The sequence below is a fragment of the Hippopotamus amphibius genome, chromosome 3 (genome assembly GCF_030028045.1).
Source record: "Hippopotamus amphibius kiboko isolate mHipAmp2 chromosome 3, mHipAmp2.hap2, whole genome shotgun sequence".
Taxonomy (NCBI): domain Eukaryota; kingdom Metazoa; phylum Chordata; class Mammalia; order Artiodactyla; family Hippopotamidae; genus Hippopotamus; species Hippopotamus amphibius.
In genome coordinates this window covers 143,198,559-143,211,646 of record NC_080188.1, presented here as the reverse complement: position 1 = coordinate 143,211,646, position 13,088 = coordinate 143,198,559, and the positions used below count along the sequence as shown (strand labels likewise).

General features: G+C 44.7%; 1 protein-coding gene across 1 annotated transcript in view; it reads right to left on the bottom strand.

The window, feature by feature from the left end:
* Window positions 1-2,237, bottom strand: part of CNIH3 (cornichon family AMPA receptor auxiliary protein 3) — a 120,463-nt gene extending 118,226 nt beyond the window's left edge. Inside the window, exon 1 of the mRNA XM_057730076.1 lies at window positions 1,881-2,237. Coding sequence (XP_057586059.1) covers window positions 1,881-1,961 — 81 coding nt within the window. The 5' untranslated portion in view covers window positions 1,962-2,237. The remainder of the gene's footprint in view (window positions 1-1,880) is intronic.
* Between the last annotated feature and the right edge of the window lie 10,851 nt (window positions 2,238-13,088).

Below are 13,088 nucleotides of genomic sequence, written 5' to 3'. Positions count from 1 at the left end.
GCTTCAGGGACTAATTCAGAGAACTCCAAGCCTGGCAGTTTGATGGAGCTCTCTGTTGCCTGCCACCCTCTGGCCAAGGCAAAAACATAAAGAAACAGCAAATGAAGTATTTCTGAAAAAGAGGGGAAGTTAGCCTTCTAGAATACAAACACCTCCCCAAATCCAAAGAAGCACAGAAAGCTCCTTTAAAACACATTAGTAGAGGTCTGCTGCACTGTTTGGGCACGATCCTAAGTTAGGTAAAGTTCTGCTTTCCCTTAACAACTGTCAACAACTTCAAGGCTCAGTTCTCCACTGTAGGCTAGACCCAGCCTTTACAGGCAGAGGAAGAAAGGGTACAAAATCCCATCACTTCTCATCAGCCTCGAAATTCCCGTGTCTGAATTCCTTCTCTCACACCCCTAGATTTCTAAGTCAATAGATTCATGGACTTACACCACCTTAGACAGAAGGGGAAGCTTGGAGATCACCCAGGTCAACTTTCTCACTTTTGAGAGGCAGAAGGAAGCCCAGCAAGCATCTTTCCTAAGGTGACATGGTTAGAAGTCTTCTTCCTTCCGGAGTTCCCACTCCTCCCTGTCAGAGAGCCTTGTAACAGGAGCTGCTCTAGCTGCTTAGTTCTATTTTAAGATAAACCCTCTCACTCTAGAAACCATTTGTACAAAACACCTGCATCTCACCCACCACGCAATTTTCTTCTGGTCTTCATTCTAGGTCATCGCCCACTGCATGTGTGCTCTCTGAGGCTCAGCAGAACAATGCCTCCAGGAATTCATTTCAGGATCCTTCCCTGCCACCTGGACTTGCTGGGCAGGAAGACACACTGAGGTGCTCCTTCTAAAACGTGTGACCTTGGCCATTTTTCCCACCAGCTTTGTGATGGTGAGGCCAGGGAGCTTAAACAACCTCAGATGACCAAGTTCAGAGAGTTCAACTGACTTGTCCAATGTTGTGCTGTCTTCATGAGGGGACCATCGTTCCTCACTCCTGCTCTCTCCCTCTCTTCCTCCTTCTATTCAGAAGCACTCTGTCCCCTATCCCCACGCCACACCTGCAGAATCGGGACTCGCCACGACTGCCCTCAACCTGGTGTAGCCCCAGGAAGGGCAGCAGGCAAGTTTGTGCCTGTTGGGGATGCAGAGAACCTGGCCAAAAGATGTGCCACCTGCAAAGTCGTTCAGGTGTTGGATGGCTCGGACCCCAGGAGGGCAAAGGAGGAAATCCGCTCTCCTCCGCCTCGCTCTGCGGGACTTTCCCCCACAGCCTCATCCCCGCCGGTCCTTCCCCAGTCTCCCTTACCGACCCCCATCGCCTGGCTCCCTACCACTCTCCTCCCGGCGCCCGGCCTCTCCCTACTTCCTCTTACAAGGAGCTCCCGTCGTGTTTCCACTTTGTCTCCAATTATGTCTAAATGCAACCCACCACAGATGCTGACATTTTAAATGTTTAGTTGTTATAGTTACTTGACTAATTGCCGGACCGACGGTGGCGCTTCCCGTTCGCCTCCCGCGGGCAGAAGAGGGAGCAGGGGAAGTAAGGGGGTAGATAGGGCTGTAGACGCTAATCCCCAGGGTCCGAGACACAAGGCCAAGCCCTGGCAAGGGTGCCCTGCCCAGGGAACCGGCGGTCCCTCCGCCTACAACCAGTAGCCAGGGCGCCAAAGGCGCGCCCGGCCTCAGGATGCAGCGAGCCGTCTCCCACCCCGGGACAACCGAGCCGCAGAGGGTCTAACATCGGGTGCGCCGCGGCCGGCCGCCCATCCGCCCACACTCGCAATGTGGAGAAAGTGAGGTGGCATTTTAGTGAACCTGGGGAAAGAGGTGGCCAGGGCCGCGTTTGGGGCGAAAGAAAAGAGTTAGAAGCCGCTGCCGGTTACTCACGTGCCAGATGGCGAAGAAGATGAGCGCAGCGCACAGCACCAGCGAGAGCATGTAGCAGAAAGCAGCGAAAGTGAAGGCCATGGCCGGTGGCCTGGGGCCGCCCGCAAAACGACCCCACCACACACAAAGCTGCGCCTAGCAGGCCGATGTCACCCTTCGAGGACCGCACTCCCTCGGGGGGGGGGGGGGCAAAAAGGAGCCAGGTCTGCACCCTCCCCTGGAGGCCAGTGGCTAGGAGGAAGCTCGCCAAGCGGAGAGAGCCTGGAGAGTCAGTGAAGAGGAACAGGATTTCCGCAGGCTCCGGCGAAACGGGACGCCAGCTTGTCCGCGAAGACAGGTGCGTCGGGCGTCGTTGGCGGGAACTGTCCCCAAACCGAGGAAGAAACCAAATCAGTAGAGAAGTCCTGCAGATTGGTGCCAACCAGCGAGCTTCTCGAGACAACACGGCGAGGAGTGCGAGGACTCCACGGAGGACCGCGTGGGCAGCCTCCGTGCCCCCGGAATCCCAGGGAAGAGCCCTCTGCTTTCTGCACCTAAGCCGCACAGGAGAGACGAGCGCGCCGCTCGGGAGCCTCCCGCGCCAGCCGGGAGCCAACCGAGAGCGTCCAGCGAGGGGCTGGGGTGGACTACGAGCTCCTCCCAAATCCCAGAGCCGGCAGCGGCTCCTTCCCGGGAGAACAGGTCTTTAGGTAGCCGGGAAGAGCCACGTCCCCTTGGTGCTGCGCCCCGGACGCGGCTTCCAGAGCTGCCATGCGCTCCTAGGCGCGCCCGGTCCCGGTCCCGGTCCCGGCCCCAGCTGCGCCCCACGGCCCACTGGCCTCGGTAATCCAAGTTCTCCGGAAACTAGGGGTTGGATCGGGCCGGGCACGGGCTCCAGCCAGCGGGCCTGCTCCCGCCCGGGCGGCTGGAGTGGATCTCAGGCCAAGAGCTGCTCTCCGCGAAGCCCGCTCCACCTGCTGCTGCCGCCACCGCCTGTGCCACTGCGAGAACTGAAGCGGCGCGGCCCGGGATCCCCTCCCTCTCCGCGCCCCACCCTCGGCTCCGGCTCCGCCGAGCACGCCCTCCCCGGCGGGCGGAGACTGCGGCGGCGGGGGCTGGGGAAAGGTGGGCGGCCAGGCGCCGCCGGGCGCTGGGTCGCCGCCGCCGCTGCGGCCGTGCGCGCCTGCCTCTGCGAGGAAACTTGAGGCCAGTAGCGCAGGCGGGGCAGGGCGGCCGCGCCGAAGTGGCGAGGAGCAGGGACTCTTTAAACACGTGCGTCTGGAGGAGGTGGGAAACTGCGGAAGGGTATGTGTGTACCTCGCACCTAAAGGCCGCAGCCGCCTCTCCCGGATCTCGCAGTCTCTCAGGAGTGGGAAATGGGGGAGGGGAGAGGGAGGGGAGGAGCGCTGAGGTCGTGAGTGGGTTGGGGATGAAGGACGAGCTCTTGGACCCAGGGTTGTTTGGGTAGGTGTTCGCAGCTGTGGATTTCTTATTCTGGGCTGCGTTTGCAGCGCATCCCTGCAAAATTCTCCGTGAGCGTCTTTCCCTCGCATCCTCCAGCCTCCCCCGCCTTCTGACCTTGGGACTGAGGAAACTAGACTTTGCGGACTGTTGTGGGCGGGAGAGGCAGCAGCAATGGCTCTGTGTGTATTGGTGTTGGTCTAGTGGAAGTGTCAAGAACGTGTGCTTTTGCAAGTCGGACCCCATTGTAATTGCAACTTTCTTAACCTCTTTAAATCTCGATTTTCTTATCTGCATAAGGGTCAGCATTTAATTGCCTTTGGTTCTATATACTTTGCATCGCCATGTGCAAAATGAAAATGTGGAGCTTCTTGTTTAAAAAAAATTATATATATATATATATATTTTTTTTTTTTTTTTTTTTCAGGATAGGAACCGCAGGGTATTAAACCAGGGGTGAGGCCCTTCTGAGTACAGGACACCTCCCACCCCCGCACCGCAACTGTAAAGGTTGCACACCTGTAAATTCAGCCCTGCTCTGTGTTGTATTTTTTGCCACTTTATTTCACCTAAGTGTGTCTCAAAGTATAAAGTTTCATTAAAGAAAACTTGGAAATAAAGAAATGGAAAAAGGTGCAGCAAACGCTATAATTTGCCACTCTCAGACACCACTAACACAAAGGGTATAGTTTCTTTCTAGCTATTTTTTGCTTTTTATTTTATATCAATTATTTCTTTTAATTGTAATTATGCTGCATAAATTTTTGTAACACCAAAACAGTACAATAATTTCAAAGGGAAATTTGATCATTCAAATATTTTCAGTCCCTTTAAGGCTGATCTATTGTTTTTTGTTTCTGCTGGTTCTTACTCATGGAGTCCTAGCACCTCATCTGTCTAGTAATTTTTTATTGTATGTCAAACATTGTTTTGAAAAGTTCTTTGTGGAAATTTTAGGTCTAAGATGATGTTATCTTTATCCAAGGAAAATTTTATACTTCTTTTGCCAAGTGTCTGGGGGAAATGAGCACTTTAGAATTACCTTAATCCATTTTCAGGGATTGAGGTTTTTGTGTGCTAACCCGTTGACTGTGGTCTATGTGAAGGATGTCTTTTTTTCTGGTTCACTCATAAGAGGACTTATGCTCACATGGAGCAGTCCTTTTGGATTCCAAGCCAAAGCAAGTGGGTTATCAAGTCCCGAGCCTTGGTGGTCCTTGGGCTCTGAATTTTGCCCCCACCCTGCAAAGCACTAAAAGCACAACACAGCCTCTCAGCCACCTCCTCTAGATTAGCAAATGCCTCTAGGGCAAAACTGGCCCCAAGTGCTAGGCTGACCTGTCTGCATTCCCAACCACTCTCAGAACTTGGCCCCAGTAATTCCTTACTCCCTTGTTGAGTCTTTGGTGCTTTTAAGAAGACGTTATTATATCTCATTCAGCTTTTAAAATTGTGTTCAGTGGGAGGATTGGTCTGAATTATCTAGCCTAGCATTACCAGTTTTGAAAGGCTCTACATCAAAGGGAAATTTCATTATCCTACCACTCTGACTTTCAAGTCTCCATCCATATCACAGCCTCTATTTTTCTTGTCCTCTCCCCCTCCCTGTTTTATCTTGTTTTATCTGTTATAGAACGGTATCTCAGTAAAGGTGACTGAAGTGGTAGAATTTCAGAAAATAAGAACCCCAGGCAGTTACTGTTTATTCAACTACTATAATAACTATGATATGTTACTTAATACCCATATATTGTGGGCAATGTTAGGGATCCACAAGGTTCCCAATCTGATTGATGAGGTAATAAATAACTCCTTCACAAGGCAGTCTTAAAAAAAAAAAAAAAAAAAAGTGCCTGCAATGCAGTATAGGAAGGCAAGGAATAAAGTGCTTAGGAATGGATGTTGAGTGAATACAGTGTTCTACACCCAATTCCAGTGTGAGGGGTTTTCCCACATCACAAAGCAATCCTCAGAAACCAGCTGGATGTCCCACAATTCAACTCAATTCTGACATTATCTACCTAGAGATAGCATCAGATTCCACAAGTTAAGGGCTCAGTCTCACAAGCTAGTCCTCAAGTTGATGCCAATCACAAGACCAGGTTGTTACCTATGCTTCTGCTGACCGGCTATTGATTGGAGTTTCCAATAACCCCTTGGGTTTGATAAATTTGCTAGAGTGGTTCACAGTACTCAGGAATCTGCTTTACATACTAATACCAGTTTATTACAAAGGATATTAAAGAGAATGAATGGCAGACCAAGAGATATATAGGACAGGATCTAGAAGGGTCCCAAACACAGGAGCATCTGTCCACATGGAGTTTGGGATGCACCACCTACAGTGATGGATTGTGGTTCAGCAACCTGGAAGCTCTCCAAATTTTGTCCTCTTAGATTGTTGTAGAGGCTTCATTACACAAGCATGATGGATTTAATCATTAGCCATTGGTGATAGATTCAACGTCCATTCCCCACACAACTAGCCCCCATCCTTAGGTGCTTTCCAAAAGTCACCTCATTAACATAAACCCTGTTGTGGTGGAAAGGGACTTGTTGTGAACAACAAAACACCATTTCACCTTTCCGGCTCTGAAGTGATTTCAGGAACTGAGGACAAGAGACCAAATGTTATAACAAAAGATGCCCCCATTGCTCTTATCACTTAGGACATTTCAAGGGTTTGGGGAGCAGTGAGCTAGGACAGTGGACATTTGAATGACCAAATATATATATATTTTTTATGTCATATCCTGCCAACCTACATTGTTTCAGCTACTATAGATGTTGAAAAGCCAATTACTTGATTTTTTTCCTAGCCACTGTACGGGTAGGAGTGGCCATGTGACACACTTCAACCTGTGAGATATATACCTCTTTTTACCTGGAATGCAAACCTGATGCCTGGAGGTACACCAGCCATCTTGTGACCATGAGAAGGAAATCAACACATTAAAAATGGAAAAGCTAAAAAGACAGAGGGAGTAGGTACCATTGACAACATCGTTGGGCCACTTCCCCAGCCCTGAACTTCCTATTCCCTGACTTCTTGTTGAATGAGACAATAAAACTCACTCTTTTAAGTTTTGGAAGTAAGGATGCTGTTACTTACAGGTGAACACAATTCTTAACTGATACCCTGGTTTAATAGGGGAATGGGAAGATTGTTTTCCAGCTCCTAACCTCCTAACTTCCTCCCAAGTTTGTATATACAGGTTATCTTATGAATAGTAACACTTCAGTTTTTCAAAGGTGAGGACAAATAACGTGTCCCCACATAACTGAAGACTTGGTTCATCATGAAGCTTCTTCCAACCCTATCCTGTTTCTGCCTTCTTCTGACCTTCCCTCTGCCCCTCACCCATAAGCATCTATCAGAAAAATAGTTGAAGCTTAACAAGTTGTGTCTTTGAATCCACAGGAAGCTTAGTTAAGTGGGCTGTGAGTTCCTTGTATCCCATCACTAACCCCATTCCACCCATAAGAAAATATGACCAGAACTTCATTTAGCACAGAATCCAAGATTATCTCCTAACTGGCATTTCCCCCCCATGAACTCTGCGCTTTTCAGTGCTGCTGTGGTATATCCAGTTACTCCCTTACTTCCCAGCGAAACTCTATCAGAATCCCAGAAAGCTTTGCCCATCCTCCAGCGTAAGCCCAATTCACCAGCTTCTGCCCCAACCACCATGCAAATACTCCCACAAATCCCTACCAGAAAGAGTATATGCCCAACTAATCCACCTCGCCAAGACTCTGTTTCTCTCTCTTTGATGAATTTGGTTATTGGAATGCCCTGAGAATTTGGATTTTTTTTTAATGTATTTATTTATTTATTCATTGGCTGTGTTGGGTCTTCATTGCTGTGTGCATGCTTTCTTTAGTTGTGGTGAGTGGGGGCTACTTTTCGTTATGGTGCGCAGGCTCCACATTGCCGTGGCTTCTCTTGTTGCAGAGTACAGGCTATAGGTGCGTAGGCTTCCGTAGTTGTGGCACATGGGCTCAATAGTTATGGCTCACGAGCTCTAAAGTGCAGGCTCAATAGTTGTGGCTCACGGGCTTAGTTGATCCACGGCATGTGGGATCTTCCTGGAGCAGGGCTCGAACCCGTGTCCCCTGCATTGGTAGGTGGATTCTCAACCATTGCACCACCTAGGAAGCCCAGAATTTGGATTTTTTAAATGGCTTTTATAATAAAATTTTCAAACATATAGAACAGTAAAGAGCATAGTGAATATTCAACTATTCATCCTCCAGATTCAACAGCCGTTAACATTTTGCTGTATGTGCTTCCTGTTGTTCCCAAATTGTATTTTATAGCTGGTTTGTTTAAACAAGGATCTAAAGATTTTCCCTTCACTCCTCATCCCCCAAGACATTATACCCTTTTGCTTGCATATAATTTATTCACCAGTCATTTTCTTTAAGTTGAATGCCTGCTATTGACAGTTCTGTGCTGAGCACAGCTACTTTCTTCCCTGGTTGCCAATGTTTCTTGCTCTGTGTGCCCTCATATATCTAAGTTGGCATTGTCAAGCTTAGAGATGTGTTTACTTAGCTTGTTTGGTACATTCACACGTGTGGATAAGCTAGCTCTGAGTTCCGGACTCATGAGTGCTGGATAAATGACTTCATTTCCTTTAAAATAACTTAAATCTAACTGGAACCCCCTTCTTGCTTGCAGGGCTAGTAGAAAATTTACTATCGGCCTTTAGTGGGGCTCCCCCGTGAGGCTGGACAAAGCTTCTGGCGCCTTATATAGCACCAAAGCACTGGGCTTTGGTCATCAGTCCAACTGGCTCCTGCTGAGACATCCCAGCTGGACTGGTCCTTTGTCCTTTCACCTCTGCCTTCTGTCCTCTCCTAGGTGGAGTGTCTGGGAGCCCTGTGCCTGGCTCCAGCCTCCCTGAAAACCACATTGCCATGTCTCTGAGGTCTTGCCTCCTCCACGAGTCCCTGGTATGAAGTACTGTAGGAGTCACCTTTCCTGCAGACCCCCTAGTTCAGCCTCTTTGCAGTCTGCAGGAAATTGCCTCCCGCTTCCTTCTTGCTATCAGCAAAGCCATCCTCTCTTCTCTTTCTTCCTCAGGGACAACTCCTAGAATCTCTCTGAAATCAGGAAGAAACTTTAACTTCAAAAATCTTCTACTTTCTGCCTTGCAACTATTCAGCCAGTATTCATTGATATAACTGCAGTGATTGTGATAGTCTTGAAAGATTTCTGTTCTGATTGGTAAGCAGTATAACAGTAGTATAACAGTAAGTAGTATAACAGTAGTATAACAGTTGCAGCAAACAGGAAAATTAATAAATAATTAAAAATTCTAAATTAAACTCATTCATTCAGGCCAGTTGTCATAGGATGTCACAAAGACCATTGATAAACAGGCCTATCAGATGCTTATTTATCACAATGCACACCATGCTATTGACATCCTGGTTTATCACTATACTAAAATCATGTGGTTGCCACTGATTCTAAATAGTTGTTACTTTAGTTGTATTTGTGCGTTGTAATGCTTGTGTGAGTGGTAAATGTAGTGTTTCAATATTTATAAACTTAAGAATTTATAAATATTAAAAACAAACTCAGAATAAAGAGACAACCAAATGTGGATACATTTATTAATGTTACATTTAAATATCATACAACTCAATCTTCTGAGTCTGCAAAGACCAAGCAATATTAATAATAAAATGTAGCCTAGAATACTTACTGTGTGGATTTCCAAATGACCTAAACATTTTTACACTGTGCAAGAATGGACACAAATTCACACAATACTTTTTATATCTTTAATACAAAATAATTAGATTAGTTAAAAAATATGAGTGTCTCATCGGTGCTAGGGATATAAATATGGGATGCAAATGGTGCTGGGTTGACTGTTAAAAGATTTAGATAGGGACTTCCCTGGTGCTGCAGTGGTTAAGAATCCGCCTGCCAATGCAGGGGGCACAGGTTCGATCCCTGGTCCAGGAGGATCCCACATGCTGCGGAGCAACTAAGCCTGTGTGCCACAACTACTGAGCCTGTGTGCCACAACTACTGAAGCCCATATGTGCCTAGAGCCCATGCTCCACAACAAGAGAAGCCACTGCAGTGAGAAGCCTGTGCACCACAATGAAGAGTAGCCCCCGTTCGCCGCAGCTAGAGAAAGCCTGCACGCAGCAACAAAGACCCAATGCAGCCAATAAAATAAAATAAATAAATAAATAAATAAATAAATGTTTAAAAAAGAAAAAGATTTAGATATTCATCAGAGTGGCAATCACATTTTGCCAGAGCTCAAGGTTCAATTAAAAAAAAATTGTAATTATCAATGAGAAAAGCAATCAAAAGATGTTTCACACAATAATGTATTTGAAAGAAAAAATCTTCTAAATTTAACAAAATGTTGATTAAATGATTTAAAGTATTAAGAAAGTACCTTAAAAAAGATTAACACTAGTCAGCATGTGCTTAAACATAATCAAGCATCAAGCATTCCCAAACATGAAATATTCAATAGCCATTTTTAAAAGAATACTGTGTATAACAGTACATTACATTCTAGATTTGAACCAGGAGAGAAGGGGGCAGGGCACAACCTTTGAAAGAATGACACAGCCTGAGGACATAACATAAACTGATTAGACCCCAATGGGTCCAAGATGGCAGACAAGCCAACTTCCAGGTGCCATGACAGTTCCAGGCTGACCAGGAGGATCAAAAAGTGGGTGGTGGCCCAACTCTGGAATGCTCCACCCACTCATTAGCCTATGAAATTACCCACCCTTACAAGCACTGACAACCCCCATACCCTGGGGCCTTTCTCACCTTCTGAGATGGCCCATACTCTGTCTGTGGAGTGTGTTTCTCTCTAAATCTTTAAATAAACTTCTTACCTATCACTTTGTCTCTCACTGAATCCTTTCTGTGATGAGACATCAAGAACCTGAACTTCATTAAGCCCTGAAACCAGGTGTGTGATCTCAGCTGGAAGATCTTGGGTTTTGGCTGGGTTGGAGTCCCAATCTGGGTATAGGCTGGGTTTGAGTCCCGGCATGTGGGTTCAAGTCCCAATCTGAGGTGCACTGTTTCAGGTTTATGGCCCCACTTGTTGGAAAACCTATATCTACTGAAATCAGAAAACCACTTATTTTAAAAGTTATAAATCAAAAGAGAAAATATGCATTTTCTATGAGACTTCAACTGTTTCATATAAAAGCATATTAAAATTTTATTTTAGGACTTCCCTGGTGGCGCAGTGGTAAAGAATCTGCCTGCCAGTGCAGGGGACACGGGTTCGAGCCCTGCCCTGGGAAGATTCCACATGCCACGGAGCAACTAAGTCTGTGCACCATAGCTATTGAGCCTGTGCTCTAGAGCCCGTGAGCCACAACTACTGAGCCCATGTGCCACAACTATTGAAGCCCACATGCCTAGGGCCCATGCTCCAAAACAAGAGAAGCCACTATAATGAGGAGCCTGCGCACCACAATGAAGAGTAGCCTCTGCTTGCAGCAACTAGAGAAAGCCCGTGTGCAGCAACGAAGACCCAACGCAGCCAATAAATAAATAAAATAAATTTATTTTAAAAATTTTATTTTAAAATGAGAAATTTTAAATTTTGTTGATCTTGTGGCATTGGAATAATATTTGAAATAATGACCAAACTTTATTGTCAATGTTTAAGAAAAATGGTATCAATGAGATATAATTTTCATGGAAACTTTTTGTTCAGACAGTGGTAGTGCCTATCTGTTAGGGAGAAAGTCTGGTATTTCAGCCAAAATTTTAGAAACAATTCTAAATGTTTTTAATTTGGCACTAAGCCACTGTATTCAGTTACCCCTGGATGATGCAATGAAAGATATAAAGTCAATAATTCACTGTAAATTTTTTTCTTGAACTTTGTATTTATTATTGTACTGTCAACTATAAACTGGAACTTGCCATCTGCCTGTACAAGAATTAAATCACTTTGTGCTGCTGTAGCTACTGACCTTCCACATCCCCTGAAGGGAATTCAGGGTGGAGACCAGAAATGAGGCACTCTGTGCTTTGGAGAATGGGTGGAACAGGTCTTTAGATAGGTAGGTGTTTTCAGGAGCTGATTTTATGAGCTCAACCCTTGCGTCTCCTCATATCTAGAAAAGCACTAAATCCCTACATGGTGACATCTGCTCCTCATGACTAGCAGAAACCCCCTACAAAAAATGTGTTTGATTGCATGTACTCCTCCTTTACCAAGAATACATATATACTAATCTTCCCCCCTGCCTTTTTGGAACAGTTTCTCAGAGCTATCTGGGATGCTGTCTCCCGGGATTGCAGTCCTAATTTTGCCCCAAATAAACTCAACTTGCAACTCTGACGTTGTGCAATTTTTTTAAGTCGACAGTACTAGTCTGCTCCAGCTGCCATAACAAAATATCACAGACTGGGTGGCTTAAACAACAGAAATTTTATTTCTCACGGATCTGTAAACTAGAAGTTCAAGATCAAAGTGCTGGAAAGTTTAGTTTCTGGTGAGAGGTCTCTTTCTGGCTTGCAGATTTAGCACCCTCTCACCGTGTCTTCACATGACTTTTCTATGCACACTTTCAGTCTGTGTTTCTTTTTATCTAAAGTGAATCTCTCCAATAAAGAACTTAAAAAATAAATAAATAAATAAATAATAAATAAAATGAATCTCTTGTAGGCAGCATATATATAGGTCTTGGTTTTTTTACCCATTCAATCACCCTATGTCTTTTGATTGGGCCACTTAGTTCATTTACATTTAAAATAATTTTTGATAGGTGAATACTTATTCTATTTTGTTAATTGTTTTCTGATTGTTTTTGTAGTTCTTCTTTGTTCCTTATTCTCTTGTTCTTTTCTTCTGTGATTTGATGACTTTCTTTAGTGTTATGTTTGTATTTCTTTCTCTATTTTTTGTGTATCTGTTATAGGTTTTTAGCTTGTGGTTACCATGAGTTTCACATATAACAATCTATGTATATAGCTGTCCATTTTAAGTTGGTGATCACCTAAGTTCAAGTGCATTCCAAAATACTACATTTTTCCTTCTACACACACACACACATTTTATATTTTTATGTCATATTTTACATTTTTTTATTTTGTGCATTGCTTAACTAACATTTTTAGTTAAAGATGATTTTACTACTTTTGTTTTTTAACCTTCATACTAGCTTTAAATGTAATCCACTGCCTTTTTTATACGTTTGCCTTTATCAGTAAGATTTTCTCTTTCATAATTTTCTTGTTTCTAGTTATGGTCTTTTCTTTCCTGTTTAAAGAAATTCCTTTAACATTTCTTGGGTAAAGCCAGTTTGTTGGTGATGAACTCCTTTAGCTTTTTCTTGTCTGGGAAAAGTCTTTATCTCTCCTTCAATGCCGAATGATAACCTTGCTGGGTAGAGTATTCTTGAGTAAATATTTCCTTTCAGTGCCTGGAATGTATCATGATAGTCCCTCCTGCCTACAAAGTTTCTGCTGAAAAATCAGCTGATAGTTTTATGGGGCTTCCTTTGTACTTAAGTAGCTGTTTTTCTCTTGCTGCTTCTAAGATTCTCTATTTTTAATATTTGACATTTTAATTATAATGTGTCTTTTTTTTAATTTACCAACTTAACCATTTTTATTTATTTTATTTTTATATTTATTTATTTATTTATTTTATTGGCTGTGTTGGGTCTTTGTTGCTGCACACAGGCTTTCTCTAGTTGTGAGGAGCGAAGGCTACTCTTCATTGTGATGTGTGGGCTTCTCATTGT